The sequence below is a fragment of the Triturus cristatus genome, chromosome 1_2 (genome assembly GCF_964204655.1).
Source record: "Triturus cristatus chromosome 1_2, aTriCri1.1, whole genome shotgun sequence".
Lineage (NCBI taxonomy): Eukaryota > Metazoa > Chordata > Amphibia > Caudata > Salamandridae > Triturus > Triturus cristatus.
The window spans coordinates 988904464-988924310 of record NC_140580.1 but is presented as its reverse complement, the minus strand read 5'-3'; the positions used below and the strand labels follow the sequence as shown (position 1 = coordinate 988924310).

The 19847-nt window shown below is 43.2% G+C and overlaps 1 protein-coding gene across 2 annotated transcripts in view; it reads left to right on the top strand.

The window, feature by feature from the left end:
- The window catches only part of LOC146868543 (uncharacterized), a 152626-nt gene extending 137214 nt beyond the window's left edge, over nucleotides 1-15412 (top strand). For both annotated transcript variants that reach the window (XM_085611112.1, XM_085611104.1), the window contains exons 14-15: nucleotides 9416-9634; nucleotides 13753-15412. In XM_085611112.1, the coding sequence (XP_085467238.1) occupies nucleotides 9416-9634; nucleotides 13753-13874 (341 nt within the window). In that variant the 3' untranslated portion in view covers nucleotides 13875-15412. The remainder of the gene's footprint in view (nucleotides 1-9415; nucleotides 9635-13752) is intronic.
- The last annotated feature ends 4435 nt before the right edge of the window (nucleotides 15413-19847 follow it).

Below are 19847 nucleotides of genomic sequence, written 5' to 3'. Positions count from 1 at the left end.
GGCGTATCTCTCTTCTAGATTTCGCCTCCCAGTCCGTAATGAAAATAACAAATGAATCCATAAAGAAATGGTAGCCCAAGGTTAATTGAGAAAACCATTGTGGCAAAATGGAAAATCGATTGATGGTGTCAGAGGTATTTTGTGTGTATATTGGTGCTAGTTTAAAGTATGATATTCAAACCCTTTGTAAGCTGTGGTGGTTCATACCCCTATTTTGCACATATCCATTCAGGATTACTGACAGTGCTTCTGAATTCACTATAGTACAGCTTGATTGTTAATCTCGGAGGGTTCTCCCAAAGCGGTTATGGTCTGAAAGTATTAGGGATAATGGGACACATGTATCATTATCACATGTAGTGATTAACTAATTGCGATTTTCTTTAAATCGCAATTAGGTAATGTTTTCAGTTTCACTAGCGATTCTTAATGGGTCGCAAATAAACCTACCTCATACATATTAATGAGGTAGGTCGCAATTTGCGAACCATTAGGAACCTACGCAATCACAGGGATGGTGGCCTGCTGGGGTCAGCAGACCACCATCTCTGTGATTGCTTTTAAATAAAGCAGTCTTTTTTGTTTTTAAATTCAGCCCGTTTTCCTTAAAGGAAAACGGGATGCATTTAAATAGAAAAACTGAAACTTTGCAGTTTCATTTTTTAAGAGTTTTTTAAGATTTACAGTCATTCTCAAAGGGGAGGAGATCCCTTGGGGACTCCTTCCCTTTTGCAAATGGGTTACTACCTACTTGAAGTAGGTGGTAATATGCGAATATTTCACAGTCACAAAACATTCATGCATACCGTTAGGATTCGGTATTTTTGAAGGGATGCCCTAAATACGCCCCTTCCAGATACCGAATCACAAACCCATTTTGCGATACGGTTACAGGTTACCGAATTGTCAAATTTGGGTTTGCTGCATCTAAAAAGCATTTTCTGGGTTTGCAAAGGCAATGATGTGATGAAGCCGGATTCTTGCCTACCTTACAATCGCCAAGAATCCTCTCAGGTCGCCAGGATCTTTTTATCTGCTAAATAGTGTAGAGGGGAGGAAATCCAATTCTTAGTACATAATCAACAGAATCAAATCTCATTCCAAAAGGACCACTGACTCCGAATCTAACATTTTAGGATTTTATTACAACCAAGAATAACTGCACATACAGACACCTTAGCACAAGGTGAAGAAAATAAATGGGCACTAAAACAAACACAAGTCTACATAAGAGTCTCATACGACTCAAGATAAGAAGTACAATTAATTCTAAAAGCATAAGAAATGCAATCATTAGTCCAATGTCTACATTAGGAATCATTAGCCTAAAAGAAAAAAAAACAATTAGTCTATCCCTACTCTTTCTCTAAGGTGACATCCCTACTTAGCATTTCCCTCCCAGGCAAGAGAATGAAAAGGTGTAAGAAGTGAAGACTTCCTTAGAAGCACATTCACTCAGAGCTCGTTCTAAGATGCTCCTTCTAGCTTCCCATCAAAACCTCAACTGCTCCACCTTCGGGCCACTGTCCCTAATACAAAATCCCAAAAACATAGAACACGCCTTTCGGCACACCTCTTCAGCCAGGTCTTCTTCCAGTACTTTTCCAGTGAAACTTGTACTCCATCCAACGACAGTTAGCTTGACCTAGGGTCCCAGGCACCTTGTCCGCTGAAAGTATCATCCATAAATTTCAATGCACTCCCCTGTTGGGTTCTCGTACCATCCTAACTCCTAAAACAAAGACCTAGTCTCTCTAACAAGCTAAAACTCCTTGCACCTGCAACAGAAACATGGGAACGAGAAACTTTTCACTTGTCTAAGATTTTCCATTCTCCTGAAATCCAAAGCCTTTACCAAGGGAAATCATTTTCGGCCTACAACGTTAGCTAACATAAGAAATTAACAGGCCTTTCTCTTTAAACGTATATGCGATCAGTCCTTTACACAGTTAAACACACTTCTAAATCACACTTTAAGCATTAGTTCATTACTCCTTTGTTCGAGGCATGTGGGCTGCTGAATTCATATCTGTGCATAGATCGCCGCCTAGTGTTGGGTCCGGATGTTTGCACGTTGTTGTCCTGGAAGAGTCTTCGAAGTATCCTTGGATAGGTGACTCCTCCCCTGGACTACAGTGCGCATGGGCATCCTCTCCATCCTCAGATTGTTTTTATCCGCCATTGGGTTCGGATGTGCTATCTTAACTCCAGTTAGGAAAAAACTTTATCAAGGCCAAAAGGCCTTTAGTTCGCGTCGGTACTGTTCACTCGATCGGTTTCGACCCTACCTGTTAGCTTACTAACTTTAGAACCAACTTTTCGCTTTTTACCTGACCATCGACGACACCGACGATGGAGTCGAGGACACCATTCAAGAGGTGCCCGGTATGCAATGCGAAATATCCCCATATCGACGTCCATCCGGTGTGCAACAAATGCTTGTCGCCGGACCACGACGAATCGACATGCATGGCCTGTGCCCGGTTCCGTTCCAAGAAGACTCTACGGAATCGACGAGCGGCGAGACTCGAAGCGCAGCACGCGGCACCGGCCCCGGCAGACATCTTCAACGCCGAAGATGTCGAAGAATTGGAAATCCTACCCTCCAGTCCCGTTTCCGAACATGACTCCGGTTCGGACGACGTCGACGAATCACTCTTTCGCAGAGATGAAGACAACACCGAGGTAGGAGACGGCGATGAGGCCCTAGGGGCCGAAGAGAGTAGCTCCAATGACGAGCAAGGCCTACCCGTTCAGACTGACGACAGCCCTGTGCCACAGTCTATGGCTCCGGTCGAGGGATCGCCTTCGGGCCTTACCCGAGACCTATCCCGCAGTTCTTCGGCCCCGCCCTCGGGCCCGGCCTCGGACATTCAGCGGCAGCCATTATTACCTAAACCGGCTGGTTTCCCTTCTACCAAACCGAAACCGAAAGCTGCACTGGTACAAATGAAACCGAAACCGAAAGTGGCGCTAGTCGGATCGAGGCCTTCCACACCTTCGACGCCAGCGACACGCGTCGGCACCGAGCGCACCAAACGAGACTTCGGTGCCGAACTTGAAGCGGCCGACGTCGGAGTCGGCATACGGAAAAAGGCCCTCGGTGCCATCAAACCTGCTCGGCTCGTGGCGCCGACGCCATCGACTCCTAAACCAAAGGTCATACTGCCTGCTGCGTCTCACGTCGCTTCCACGGCAACACCAAAGCCTCATGCATCGAAAACGTCGACGGACATTTCCGCCCCTCGACCCGATGACCCACCGGCGCCGAAAAAGTCCACGGACGCCTCTACAAACCTGGTCGGCGCTAAGGCCTCGAAAGCGCTTCAAGTGCGAACCGTTGCAGCACAAAGCAGCAAAACGCAAACGGTCCTCCAGGACACATCGGGCTCCGGCCCACTAAAAGCTCAAGCAGCCTCTTCGGCGCCAGCCAACATAACTTTTGGCCTGCCGCCATCCACGGTCCCGAAAATGTTCCAACTCAGGACACGGGTCACCCACACCACGGTTACACCTGCTGAGACGTCTCCGTCACATTACATCGACGCCAACACCGGCAGGATGATTATCCATGAACGGAGGATAACTTCGGAGCCACCTTTGGACCCTTTCAGGATCCCACTAAAAAGAAAGCTGCCTGTGGACTCAGAACCTGTGCTTTGCAAATCTTTCGACTCGCCCTACCAGGATCCACTATCATTCTCTCCCACACACTCCAACACGGACGCGTTGGCAGACTATATGGATGACCAAGTCCCTTACCACCAAGACGTGGACCCTGATGACCAACAGGACCCTGATCAAACTTGGGGCGACCCTGCAGACCCCAGTGCACCTCTAGATGCACAGGACCCACAACTCTATGGAGCGAAAACATCTCCCACAGAGGACACTGCAGCGTTCAACGCTCTTATTGAACGTGCTGCGGATAATCATGGAGTGCAGCTTCACTCTGACACCGTGGAGGACGACTTCCTTATGGACACTTTCGCTTCCTCAGAAAGGCATGTAAAAACTCTGCCCATGTTGAAAGGGGTCCTTAAACCAGCCAAGGACATCTTCAAGGAACCCACCAGGGCAAGGGTGATAAACCCCAGGATCGACAAAAAGTACAGATCAGCACCTGGGGACCCTACTTACATCAGAGGCCAATTACCTCTCGACTCCATTGTCGTTGCGAATGCTCGCAAGAGGGCACACTCGCAAACGACAGGTGACGCTCCTCCCCCGGACAAAGAGTCCAAGGTGTTAGAGACCTCTGGCAAGCGAGTTGCCGCCCAGGCTGCCGACATATGGCGCATAGCCAACACTCAAGCGCTCCTCGCTCGCTACGATAGAGCGCACTATGACACATTGGAGCAACTACTCCAACATCTCCCTGACCCGTTAAAAGAAGGTGCAGAAATTCTTATCAGAGAGGGACAGCTACTCACAAATGCTTCCATCAAGTGTGCACTAGATGCTGCAGACACGGCTGCCAGGGCCATAAACACAAGCGTCATGCTGCGACGACATGCCTGGTTGCGAATCTCCGGATTCAAACCTGAGGTGCAAAATAATATACTAAACCAACCTGTCAACCCCGACTATTTATTCGGGCCGGAGGTTGACACCGCCCTTGAGAAAATAAAAAAGGACACGGACACTGCAAAGTCCATGGGGGCTCTCCAGACTCAGTTCTTTCGGAGCAGCTCTTTTCGTCGCCCCGGAAATAGAGGAGCAGGTAGAGGACAGGGGTCACAGCAGACATACACCAAGGGCAATACCCAAACCACCTACGATAAAAACACCCGGGTGGATATCGTGGCTCCAGTACAAAGGGCAGAGGACGCGGCTATGGCAACACCAGGTCCTCCCCCAAGAACAAGCAGTGACGCCCTCTCCCTTCCTCCCGACCACATAACACCTGTCGGGGGAAGGCTACAAAGGTTCCTGTCCACGTGGAACTCCATCACCACGGACAGGTGGGTCAAAGATATTGTCAAATACGGTTACTGTTTAGAGCTAACCTCCACTCCACCCACAATACCTCCAAGAAACCGTCCTATGTCCTCAGAGCACTTAACGCTCTTACAGCAAGAGGTGCAAAGTATGCTTCTAAAAGGCGCTATAGAGGTCGTACCCGTCCACGAGCAGGGTACGGGAGTGTACTCCCTCTACTTTTTAATACCGAAAAAGGACGGGTCACTCAGACCTATACTAGACCTAAGACCCCTGAACCGGTACATTCTTTCCGAGCACTTTCACATGCTCACTCTCCAGTAAGTCCTTCCGCTTCTCAAGCAGGGAGACTTCCTGGCCACACTGGACCTCAAGGATGCGTATTTCCACATACCCATTCACACCTCACACAAAAAATACCTCAGGTTCACTGTTCAGGGACAGCACTATCAATTCAAAGTCCTGCCCTTCGGCGTGACAACAGCACCCAGGGTTTTCACAAAGTGCCTAGCTACTGTGGCGGCACATCTACGGAGGCAGCACATACACGTCTACCCCTACCTGGACGACTGGCTCGTTCAAGCGAAGTCAGCCCAGCAATGTGCCAGCCACATGTCCCGCACCATTCACCTCCTTCACAGCCTGGGATTCTCACTAAATTACCCAAAATCCCATCTCCAGCCCGCACACGTACAACAGTACCTGGGTGCGACTATAGACACTCTGGCGGCCACAGCTCAGCCAAATTTAGTGAGGATCAACAGCATGCAAATGCTGATTTCCAAGTTCAAACCCCAACACTCCCTTCCTGCGCGAGTGTTCATGCAGTTGATAGGCATGATGGCCTCCTGCATTTTCATAGTCCCGCACGCGAGATTACATATGCGCCCGCTTCAGGAGTGCTTAGCACGTCAGTGGAATCAGGCTCAAGGACAGTTGAAAGACCTAGTGTTGGTGAGCGGTCGGGCATACAACTCTCTGCATTGGTGGAATCCACAAAACCTTTGCAAGGGCCGACCGTTCCAAGAGCCTGTTCCACAAATAGTACTGACAGCGGACGCGTCTCTCCAGGGATGGGGAGCTCATGTACTCCACTACACAGTGCAGGGACTATGGACGACACAACAGAAGAAAATGCACATCAACCTTCTGGAACTGATGGCAATCTTCCTGGCCATGAAGGCATTCAAAGTACATCTGTGCAACAAAGTCGTGTTGATCCGGACGGACAACATGACCGCAATGTACTACATACAGAAGCAGGGAGGAACGCACTCTCCACAGTTGTCTCATCTGGCTCAGAGCATGTGGAAGTGGGCCATTCAGAGGAACATGTTCCTCATGGCGGAACACCTCCCCGGCAAGGACAACCAGATGGCGGATCTGCTCAGCAGACACAGCCACCAGATGCACGAGTGGGAGTTACACCCATCAGTACTCCAGCCGTACTTCCAGCAGTGGGGTCATCCAGAGATAGACCTGTTCGCCACAAGCGAAAACGCAAAATGCCAAAGCTTTGCCGCCAGGTTCCGACATCCGCAGTCGCAGGGCAATGCGATATGGATGAACTGGTCCGGCAGATTTGCGTACGCTTTTCCCCCAGCGCCGTTGATACCGCTGGTGGCTCGCAAACTCAGACAACACTCCCTGACACTCGTCCTAGTTGCTCCTACGTGGGCACGCCAGCCATGGTACACCACCTTCCTCGAACTTTCCGTGGTGCCGCATCAAAGGCTGCGGATCAAACCCGCGCATTTGACGCAGAACCATGGAGAGATTCAGCACCCAGATCCGCAGCAGCTGAACCTGGCAATCTGGCTCCTGAAGTCCTAGAGTTTGGCTACCTCAACCTGCCACCTGACTGTATGGACATCATCAAGGAGGCCAGGAGACCCACTACAAGAGCTTGCTATGCAGCCAAATGGAAAAGGTTCGTCATTTATTGCGGTAATAATGACATTAACCCGCTGGACGCATCCATCCAAAACATCATTTGTTACCTCCTACACCTATACCGATGCAATCTGGCGTACACCTCTATACGTGTCCATTTGACCGCAATATCAGCATATCTACAAACCAGGCAGCACCTCTCTCTATTCAGAGTGCCTGCCATCAAAGCATTCTTGGAAGGACTCAAACGAGTCATTCTACCAAGCCACCCACCAGCTCCAATGTGGAACCTCAACCTGGTCCTCACACGCCTGATGGGTCCACCCTTTGAACCTCTCCACTCATGCGAGATTCAATTCCTCACCTGGAAAGTAGCCTTCCTGGTAGCGATCACTTCTTTAAGAAGAGTTAGTGAACTCCAGGCACTAACAGTTCAAGAGCCATTTATACAGGTTCATGCCAACAGGGTCGTACTACGTACTAACCCCAAATTCATGCCCAAGGTAATATCGCAGTTCCACATGAATCAAACTATTGAACTGCCCGTTTTCTTCCAAAACCCACAAACTGTCGCGGAAAGGGCACTCCACACACTAGATGTCAAAAGGGCCCTCATGTATTACATCGACAGGACTAAACCCTTTAGGAAGACAAAACAACTGTTCGTTGCCTTTGCCCCACACCACAAAGGTAACGCCATCTCCAAAGCAGGGATAGCCAGATGGATAGTTAAGTGTATCCAAATTTGTTATCAAAAGGCAAAACGCACATTAACTATTCCCCCACGAGCCCACTCAACACGTAAGTTAGGGGCCTCCATGGCTTTTCTAGGAAATATTCCCCTGCATGATATATGTAGAGCAGCCACCTGGTCCACTACACACACATTTACCAAACACTATTGTGTAGATGTGCAATCAAAACAGCAGGCAGCTGTAGGACAGGCTGTTCTCAAAACCCTTTTTCAGACCGCTGCAGCTGGCACTGGTAGCCGCCGCTAATAGAGGGCACTGCTATATATTCTATGCACAGATATGAATTCAGCAGCCCACATGCCTCGAACTGAATATGCTACTTACCAGTATGCATCTGTTCTTGGCATGTAGGGCTGCTGACATTCATATCGCCTTCCCTCCTCCCCGGCGCCTGTAGCAGCTGCAGCTCTCAGAATTACTGTAAGCATGGTCATCACTTTCTGTATCTACTCCATCACTGCCACAATGGCGAAAAACAATCTGAGGATGGAGAGGATGCCCATGCGCACTGTAGTCCAGGGGAGGAGTCACCTATCCAAGGATACTTCGAAGACTCTTCCAGGACAACAACGTGCAAACATCCGGACCCAACACTAGGCGGCGATCTATGCACAGATATGAATGTCAGCAGCCCTACATGCCAAGAACAGATGCATACTGGTAAGTAGCATATTCAATATGTGAATAAGCAAACTACACGTGCAACTTTAACATGGCACACGTTTAATCTAACACGTTGCATTACATAAATCAAACATTATGCATTTTCTAAAATACGTTTGCAATGCCCTACGACATTACTCTTTATGAAAACCATGGTTACATTTCTAATCACCTTTATGTTAAATGATTCTAGTAATACAATTTCTATATCGCATCTAAACTACTTCGATTAATATGTGGGTGCGGACTAACAGTGAATATGATGCACCCTTACAAATTTCAGTTGCTTGCAGTATGTGCCCCAATATGCTTTTTAAGAAACATCCAGTAGATTCCCAAAACATAATCTGGGTCCAGGAGACGAAAAGACTTGCACTACATATAGGAATGGAATACCTAGGGAATATTTAGTGTTAGCTGGCTTTCAAACACTGAGTACCTTTACCAAATTAGTAGTTGTACAGGTGAGCAAGGCAACCTTACCTGAGACAACGGGAAGGGTGGAGGCCCTCATGTCAATATTTTTTCAAACAGTATATTTGTTGTGTAATTCATTTTGAAGAAATATTCAGAGATTAATCTAAATAGGGACTACCATTTTGGTACTGAAACATTTTTCTTAACTTTAAAAATGAAGTGGTGGGCCTACTCCAATATCTTGGTGGCCCAGTGGCAGAGACGTGCTCCTTACTCTCTTCCTTTTGGTGGCTACTAACTTATCATTGCCTGGGCAAACGCAATGTATGTTTGCGACATAGTTTTGTTTTCTGTACCGCTCTCTACAGCAAAAATCTAAAAAATTTGGTTATAAAATTGAATCTGATCCCAGGGGCCATTACAGCAGTAGACATAGTAGCAATATTTCAATAGCAGTACAGTAGGGCTGCTGTTAACTGCCCTGTATTACTTGATTAGCATCACTGACAGGACGAGGCAGGCCAGAGGAGCTGGAAGTTACTACAGTCTCTAGTTGGTAATAGGAATTGTAGAAACACTACAATGTACGTTCCTATTCATAGTCCCCAAGCACCACCACTATGCAGCATCTTCCACCACCATACTCTGGATTCCCCCACTGTAAAATAACTTTGTGGATCTTTGCTCTGTCATAGAGAGTGGAAGGATAAGATGCCTTTGCTGTTCTCTCTCTCCCAACATTGTAGATGTCATGTTGCTGATAAACCGCAGGAACCTAAGAGACTGGGAAGGTATGAAGGATCCAAGTGATATGGTGTGCCCAGAGACATGGCGGATATCAGAACCTGAACTGCCCAGGAGCTTAAGGAAGAGCACAGCATTCACACCCATGAAGAAAAAGGTGCTTTCGGTTCACCTTCCCAAGGACCTGCTTTTAAAGGACCACCTGTTCTCACATGCAAGGGGTGAGTATCAAGATAAACACCGAAAGCCTTGAGAAGCTCTAGGGCATAAGAAATTCTTCAGTCAGCGTCAGGTGTGTGTCAGAACCAATGGGGTAATCCTGTGCGACGCAACCGTAATAGCTTGGGCTAAGTCCCTACATGCACATTCCAGTGTGGGTGTTTAAACAAAATGCCAGTACCTATTACTCATACTTGGCCTAATTAGTGATTCACGTTGTAATCCATATATATTAGATTATTCACTTCTAATAAAGTGTGGAGAACTTTATGGAACACACCTTACATATTGGAATCAATATATTCTTTGAAAAAAGGAAGTTTTCTCATTCGCATTAAGGAGTCGTGAATATGAATCATATGACCTCAGTCCTTTTTTGTCTTTTCATTGAATTTTGACCGCATATTAATAAGGAAAGGTTTTGACCGCATATTAATAAGGAAAGGCTCCAGAGCTGGATAAGAAAAAGATAGCTGTCTGTAATAGAGGTTCACCAGGACCAGCGTCATTCTCAGACTCATATGTGGATCACCCACCACTTCACCTTCTTATGCGTATCACGGTATAGTAAAAGAAGTGAACCAAACTGAGGAGAATAATGTCGTGCACTACACCGTAGGTCCCTAGTCTCTAAGGGTACTGGTGTTGTTGTGCTTTCACCAAATAGATCCATCTTGGCCCTCCGGTAAGTGCAGGTATGAGCCCATTTTTCTGATTGCTAATGTGTGTTAACAACTTGTCTTTTCCCTCTGCTCAGAGGTAACGGACAAGTTATTACCACACGTATCACACGACTTGACCTTGACATAATGCATAATTAATTATTCCTACATGCTTAACCTTTGGCATCAAAGGTTTACCATCATCAGTAGTGTTCAGACATATGTACCAGATCTTCATCTATTTTTACATTCTGATGATTGTCTGTAAGACGAGGCTGTATTATGTCTCTGCAGAGAGACTGCTGTGAGACAATGGGACTTATTTACAAGCCCCTAGCGCTGCGGGTGCATCACCTCTTCCCAAATAAAAAGGCTTGTAAATAATCCCCTTTGACTCTAAATGCTCTGCATGAACCTAAATGAATACATAAACTGTATGACCATATCAGGAAACAGAAATAAAATTAGAATTCATTTGCATGCTCATGTTAATGCCTAACACTATTATGCCTTTTCCTTAGCACTAGCTACTCAAACGAATATATGAATACAGGAAATAGAAGCACACTATCAGAAGGCAAATTAAATGTAATACACCGTGTTACTTGATGATGAATATAGTTGCATTAGCTATTGCAAATGAATAACAGTTTATATGGCCTGAGGCCTCAATGAGCAACTAAGCAAGTTGACTATACAGGGGCCTCCTAGTAGGCATAAAAGGCACAATACAAAACAGCGCCTCCTGCTTTAAGGTACCAGAGAACATAGGTGCTACTTTATATTAACAAGCATTTGCAATGCAATAGGTCTCGCATTTGCGACAGTTTGAGCTATTGGCATTGTAAATGATGATGCCCTTTAATTATGTGTTTTGAAAAACTGCAAGTGGTGCGTAAACATGCACTTTTATACTTATAGTCCTTGCTTACGAGAAGCAAGGCTGGAGATAACAGCTCCTTTTTTAATGGCAGCCTTGCTTCTCGTAAGCAAGGACCATAGGTACAAAGTGGGTGTTTACGCACCACTTGCAGGTTTTCAAAACACAAATAAAAAGCATTATCATTACAATGCCAGTAGCTCAACCTCTTGCAAATGCGAGACCTATTGCATTGCAAATGCTTGTTTATTGTTTTTATCAGTGCTGCTCAGCATCGGCAATATGCCAATAGCTGTATTTTGGGTGATACAGAACAGCATCAGCAAAATGCCTTGGCAAAGGCAATAGTGGAAAAGGTGAGATCTTGTGACTTTGACAAAGCTTTTTATAGATTTTGTTAAAAAATGTATGTTTATAAACTACCCATCCATTACATCCTTAAACATTTTCAAGGCATGTAAATATGAGTTTCAGAAACACTGTCAATAATTGATTGGGATCCTATCGCCAATTCTCTTTTGCTTACAAGCATTCATTTTCTTATTTGTGAATGTGCAAGAGCATGCCAGAAAACAAAACAAAAAAGAGAAAAACATTTGAACAGTAGTAAATAAATGCAATGTTCTGGAACGTGAAATAGGGTCATTCGCTAGCTGCCATTTTTTCTGAACAAATGGGAGATCGTTGTTTAAAAAACAAACGGTAACTGACTGCGCTACAGAACTCTATGTACCTGTGAATAAAATCGCTGCATTTGCTGTGCATGGAGGCTTTCGAAAGTGTGTTCAAATGGAAGAACACAACAAAAAATTGCAAAGCGGTTGAGGGTGACTAGAACCAAAAATATGTAGAGAAAGAATATTTTCTTCCCGATGTGAAGCTTTAATAAATGCAGTAATCAACGAGACCTATGGCACAGGAATGCCGGCCGCCATTGTCCTAGCTGCTTACTGCAGGCATGACGTGCTTTGCTTACATTCAAACACGTCGTGCCTGAAGTAAGAGAAAGTCAATAAAGTAAATAGTGCTCACAGACTAAAATGAAGACGTGTTGTGCAGCTGCAGGAGAGCTGTCTGAACGGAGAAGAGACAGCGCAGTATGTGTGCTGTGGATTGCGAGGGCTGCCGTAAATAAAAATAAACAAGGGTGAAAGTGAGCGGGAGGAAAATAAATGATGACAGGAAATTACAAAAAAAAGCTGGTGCTAAAGAAACCAGTAAACAACGAGACATCACTTGAGGAGACTGGCGTCAAACCGAAGGTTGTTTCCTGGCGTGAAACCAAAGGATGTTTCCTCTCAGACACTGCAAGCATTTGTTTCCAAGGCCGGGGACAGTGAGAAGATGAAGTAGTCCCAAAATAAAAGAGATACCGACCTACAGCGTAACTAAACTGTAGTTGGTCGGTGCTGCTTCCCACAAGACGGAAGTAGCATATCGGATGGCCACCCAATAATGAGCCAGCTAAGCAGAGCAACGCCAGAGTGAACCAATGTGAAGCGGCAGGCGGGATTACCCTCCATATTCTGTTTACTACAGGTCTTTCGACAGCGCATGCGCTGTCTAGGCTTGACCTAAAAAGGGCACTGCTATTAAGAAACTACTATATAATTAAGTTTAAATTCGCTATTTAGTTACCTGTTTACTTGGAGGATCCTAGGAAATGTTTCACTAAGTTTAAGGCTCATGATCCAACTAGCATCTCCTGATATTAGGGAGCTGTCCTGCCCTGTGACTGAAGGACGTTCACATATTTGGTTGATTTTACTAACAGCGCCTGTCTGGGGCATAAGGATACCACATCAAAATGTGCTCTCTCTGGGTCTCCATTGTGGTGCTTTCCAGTTCAAATTACAAAATTAGATGTGTTGGTAACTGTGCAATGAATATTAAAATTACAAAGGTGAGGAAGCATATGAATCTGAGCGGGATACACGTTTTGGGGGAAACCAGTGTTACAGATAAGTAACATTTGCTTCGGCAGAGCCTGGCAGGCCCTTTGTATGTGATTTATTTCTCTCTACCAAATACCATTGATTTCCTGACACCTATCAATCCACTGCTGTCTTTTCTTTTGTTCTCTTTCCTTTCTTTCATTTCTCCAACATTTCGTCATGTTCTAATTTGGACATTTCCTTTACTGATACTCCCTTCCTATCATTTACTTCTGTATTATTTTTTGTTTCTATACCTTTTTTGATCCTATGCACTCATATATCTTTTGCCTCTCCCCTTTATCTCCTTTGAATTCCCCTCCCATTCTTTACCTCTTCCTTCACTCTCTCCTTTCCTAAGTTCTCTTCCTTCACTCAGTATCTTTGTGCACCACCTTCTCCCTCTTCTGCAAACTCTCCCTTCCTTACCTCATTTTCATACTTTAAAAGTAATTCAAATTGTTCCCTCTGCTCCCTCTCTTCCTTTCATTCTTATCTTGCCACCTCATGATCCTCTGCATAATTCTGTGGCAGGTATACTCACATTACTTTCTAGCACACATTTTTCTTTTGTAAAAGCGGAGTAGCTATTAAACATATTCAGTATTTATTTTACCACTGTTTTATTGACTTTGTCCCTGCAGCATCCTTTCAAGGACACATGAATGCCTGGTCTCAACTCCAGCCAGGATGCTTTTTACAAACCCAGCCACAAAGAACCAAGGAGATTCACACTGTGGGAAAACCTCGCTCCGGAAAAAGGTGAACTGCATCTCAGTGCTGAAAAAGTGCCATTCTGTATCCATTCATAGTGAAGGAACTGTGGCCTTCACTATTGAAAGAACTATGGATATTCATGGCTAGCTCCCCTGTTTCACCTCTACCCCAAAAAGTCATCGCCACTCCTCAGCATGCACCTCATGTGAAACAAGGAGCCACTCGAGCCGAAGTCTGAATTATACACCTCCATGAACATGACAATACATGCTACTGTGATGCTTAATTTATCACCAGGTTCAAGTGCACCTAGACCTTCTTTTTACATCCACACGTATTACTTCTTCTGCACCAGAAGAGCACACGTGCATAGCATTAGCAGGTTAATGTAATGGAAGTCTGCCTTTTGCTTCAAACATGCATGTATCTCACTTTGAGTACAAGCAATCCTGCGAGAGAAGTGCATCTCCTGTATGCCACGTAAGTCCCCCTAAAAATCCATAGGGGGAGTTCGATCTTCTCTATGTATCCAACTCCTAATTTCTTTATCATGAGTGTACAGTACATAACATAAAACATCTCATCCATTAGGATTTGTTCATTATGCTCGTGCACCCCAAAGTTATGAAAACACATCTTGGATTTGCTTATCTTTTTCTGAATCAAGGACATTTTGTTGGGGAAAAATGTAACTTTTTTTCAGAGCAGAAACCTAATGGGCTGCAAAAATTGATTTTGGTCCTAAGGCCCTCTCACACTTTGGGGCAATTACGCTGTTGGTCGGAAAGCCTCGAACCACACGTCAGAGGCTTTCCTTCCGTCATCGTCAGTTTCAATTCCAACTGGCTGATTACAATACAGCCAGTTGGAATTGAAACTGGACAGTCACTCTGGCTGGATTCCGACAGGCTCAAGGAGCCGTCGGCTAGTTGGAACCGGCCTGTAATCCATAAGGATGCCGTTTTACGCCGTCTGGATTACGATGCATGGTTTCCGGCAAGGCTTACCATGCCAGGATTTCCGACATGGATAGCCTGTCGTAAAGTGTGTTTGAGGGCCCCTAGAAGGGCCCCCTTCTATTTTCGGCCACCTTGTTGATCCCTACACCTTGTGGCAAACACCTTGAGGTCCATTTCTTTTTCAGTTCTATTACTGATTTTGCTCCATTACTTCTGGAGGAAAGTACTTCCATGCACTTACCAAACTGAAGCTCATGACGTTACAAGTCTTAACTCAGGACATCTTGTTCCAAAATAATAACTTGAATGGAGTAAGAGTGATCATTATTCCTTATTTATGCTCCTGTAATATTTAATTGTTCTATCATATTTCATTTGTCCCTGCCCGCCTGCAAGCTATAGAGATTCAAGTCCTTTCATCTCTGTTTCTAATGTAGACGAAGAACCTGGCAAGCTTTTAGTACCTCTGCGGGATTTTGAGATAGACGATTGTAGTATGTCTCTATGCATATATCACATATGTCTGGTGTGTCTTTTGATTTTTAATTAAATATGAATGTTTTTGTGAATTTATTTATTTGCACTTATTGATGAGATGACTTGTCAATTAAATATTTCCAAACAACTACATTTTGTCAACAGAGTTGTGGTCTCCGTAAACAATACATTTTTGTATGAGAACACAATATAGCTCTGAAGATGATCTTTAAAGGTAGTATGGTGAAAAGTAATTGTTGGTTAAACCTTTCATCTTGTATTTAGATACAGGGCAAATAATTCATGGAAAAATGGTGATTAAAGCTTATTTCAAGCATGTGTTGTTGTAGACCACATCCTGCTATCGAGCATTGGGTTCAGAATATTGCAGAAGTTCGTTTCAGTTTCAAGCGCGAATGATCATGTACTGAAACACACATTGCATCATTATGAGGACTCAATCTTACACTAGTTGTTCCACTATTGGGTTCAGAACTAAAGTTTGGTGCTTAGTCTTCCAAGCCTCCTCATTACCAAGAAAACAGGGTTTTATGCTCGGCAACAAAGACGAGGCCATACCAAAGAACACTGTCGGTAACTGCAGCATGTTACATTCTGCTATAGCCACAAAAGACATTGAATCTACATACTGATAAACTTGAATCCAGAAGACTTCATACCTGCCTCCCATGAGGTATAGGAATGACTCCTTGGAGATGTGGAAGACGGAAAAAAAGAAATGACAATTTTTATCTTAATATCATATGATGTTGGTGCATATTAACAGCACTAAGTATAATATTTGTGCCTGCCTTGACATGATATTTGGTATGTAAACATTTCAAGTGTAAATGGCGTATCTGTAATCCTTGTGATCACAGACGAGCTTACCTCACCAGCAGGAGTTGAAGAAGCTGATGAAATACCATAGGGGCTTTTGGGTACAATGTTGCCAACAAGGCCTCCTATAGTCTTTTTATATGCGATAAACCTAAGGGAAGAAGCCCGTTTTGCAGATAACCAAATGTACATACAAGAATTTGCATAGGTACCTCAAAAAAACTGCAGTGGTTTCCAACTCAGGTTGAACAAGGAGTGCTGCCGGTACATGAGGGTCACTCAAAACACACACCACTGTCCGGATCCAGTGGGAGAGTTGAATGTTTTCACACCTCTCTGAATGTACAGCCACACATACACAAGATAGAATGTAAGTTAGCAGTAGACCCGAGTAAAAGGTAATGGAATAAGGTAGAAAACATACACTGGTGGCCTGATTTACAGAGGTAGCTCATACTTTACACTTTCTAGTAAGCTTACTACTTTTTGCTTATTCACAAATTCCGAGTGTTTTTTTACTAGTAACAAAAGTAGTAAGTCCAGCATAAGACATGGCTAGCCACTGGTACCGCAATACCCTTCCATACAAAATAATAAGTTAAGGAATTAAAATGAAACCGCAAAGGAAATAATGTTAAATTAAATTACCTAAAATAGTTACAAATATAACTAAATATAATTTAATGTTACAAAAATAGTACATATGTATTATTTAATTATAAAATGTTACTAGCATACAAAATAACATTAGAAATTAATGTAACAATAATATGTTTTGAAATATAACTACATTAATTGTAGTTAATGCTATACATCACTTTAAATAATTAATAATACATATTTGTATTGTTTGGTTGAGAATGTACTTTACAATTTAAAATTCAGAAATCATTTTAATTTAATCATTTTAATTTCTTAACGCTTCAGTTTAAAATTAAGTTGATAGTGCTGTAGCATTTTTTATTTTGTTCTACATTTAAAATAAATATATAAAATGAATTCACATTATTATTTAACATAGAAATGTTTAACTGCTTATTTTCAAGTTAAAATAACTATTATATTTTCCCCAATACTTTACAATGTAAAGATAACTGTCCTAACTGCAGAATCGGGGTTGGAGATCTCCACCCCAAACTCAGTCTCCATATGGTAAAGTATAGGGCAAATGTAAAAGGAATTATTTAACTCAAAAATAAATGTTTTAAATATTTTTATGTTAAATATTAATGTAAATTAATTTTATATATGTATTTGAAATGTGGAACAAAATAAAAAATGCTATATCACTATTAGCTTAATAAATGGAATAAAATGAAAACTATTTTCTGAAGTTTAAATTACAAAATGAATTCCCACCTAATGAAAAAAAATGTTTTTGGACTATACATTAATAACTATTAAAAGTGCTGTATGGAATAAATGACAATTAATTTAGTTATAATTTATTTAAATTGATTGTTACATTCATTTTTCAATTCAAAATAGGGTAAAATATTTTATACTGAAATAATAAATATGTACAATTTGTATATATCGTCTTAACATTAAATGGTATTTATTTATATTTTTCATTATCTTATAACATTTGTTTCAATTTAACATTATTTCCTATTGGGTTTTACTTTAATTCCGCACATCCGTTATTTTCTAAGGGAGGGTGTTGCATTATCAGTTGTTGGCCATCTGTGGTGCCAGACTTAGTATTGTTTTTTTTTGTTTTTAAGCTGTACCTGACACTTGTACTTTGCAAATAACCAAATAGGATCTCCACTCTGACTTGACGTATATATGGACACTGTCTTCAACTGGTTAAGTGCTAAAAACTAAAAAAAAGAAAAGATGTTTCATAGCTTATCAATCTTGCCACAGCATCTAATACTTTGTCACACACGACATAGCTTCAGAACATTTCTTTGTTTCTGACTCTGAACTTCCTATAACCTGATAAATAAATATTACCTCTAAACGGCAATGTAACAAACATTCACTACAATTATAAAATTTACCTGTGCAACAAGTAATCACGTTCCCAACCAGCATCAAGAGAAAAACAAATCGACGTCTTTGAAGTGATGGTGACCCTTCACAATCCTCAAATTGATAAAGAAGGTGTGTTATAAATATGAGTTTATAATCCATGAAGGAAAGTTTTGAAACAGTATGTTCATAACATGTGTGGCTACAGATACACATGCTATGCGTGCTCCTGCCATTTAGCGTTTGGCCAAGACATTTGTGACTTGTTTTTCCTAGTAAATGTATTGGAGTTACAGACGTGTTAGGACCCCAGCACTTCATTTATATAAAAATAAGTGCTGATACCCAATTACTCCTTTTGTTAATAACAAACAGTCCTGCTGAGGACAGTCCAGTGAGAGGGGCAAAGTGATTGCAATTCTCCACCTGCCACTTCTCTGCAGTCTCCCTATCTCTGCAGATCACTGTAGGCCTGTCCGCCATCCACGGTCAGCAGACTCCATACTGGAAGGAGACTGTACAGTCCGGCAAGCAGTGACCCTGCCATACTAACAAAGAAAAAAAACAGTTCAGGTAAGGCTGTGCAGGGCAGTAGCCTAATGTGGGCACACGGGCAGGCAGGGCAGTACTGCTGGTCAATGCAACAGCAGCTGGGCAAATCACACTGAGGTGTGCCCAGGCACTCTGCTCACTCTGGGGTTACACATCTGCATGGAAAATTTTAAGTGAATAAAAAGGTGTCATGTGCAACATGCTGACAATATTTATGAAATGACAGTTCTACGTCGGGCAGACAACAGTCTAGCTGCCTAGAACTTTTGATCAGCACTCTTGGATGATACAAAGAGTGCTGGTGAAAAAGAAGTGCCGGTGCCACCCAACGGCAACCACCAGCTCAAATTAACCACTGCTCCACCCTTAGTCTAAATTACACTAAGACAAAGACTCCACCTCAGATTGTTTTCTGCTCATTCTGTGAGTAGTGTTAGTGGAGTGTACTGTCAAAGAAGAACTTAATGAAGTTGAAAGGAGATACATCTGGCTTTATTCACGTGTAAATCTAAAGCACTATGCACTATCAACAGAGTGTTACAGGGTAAGTAACATTACTCAAAGGTTTGTGCCTCTTAAGGCTCGGTTTGGATTCAATGGCCAAATCTAGATGGTAGTAGTATGCAGACCATATGAATCTACAGCACTACAGGCTACTAACAGATGGTTACAAGTTAAGTTATATTTTCCTACTGCAAATTGAATGTGTCTCTACAAACACAAATTGGCTCCTAGAGAATACTTCTCTGCGTTTGATTCACACGCCCATCATTTCAATTGCAAACAAAATCCATTCTGCAACAACAATGTATATTGATTGCCTATGAGGAATGCTCAGGACAATACGGGGCTTGCTCTCGATACCTTCAAAATGACCACAGCCGCTTGCAAACTTGATGAGAGTCATGTGGCTTCATGGGGCATGTCGTTTCCTTGACTGTACTTGGGCATCTTACATATTGCATCTACCGAAGACATGAAGCCTCTCTCCAACTGGTGCTAACCTTCTGAAAGCACTACCAGCCTTTCATTCCACTGAATGTGTGCACCGCCTAACAGCTTGAGTATTACATCTCTGTGCTTGTCAGGGGTGAAGCAGTGACAAACCTCTACTCTGGTCACCTGATGTTTCCTGAAAGCCTCCTTTAAAACCAAAGAAGTTTGGCACAAAAAAGCAACTTCAATTTTAAAGCGTCCTTTAAAAAATTTCACCA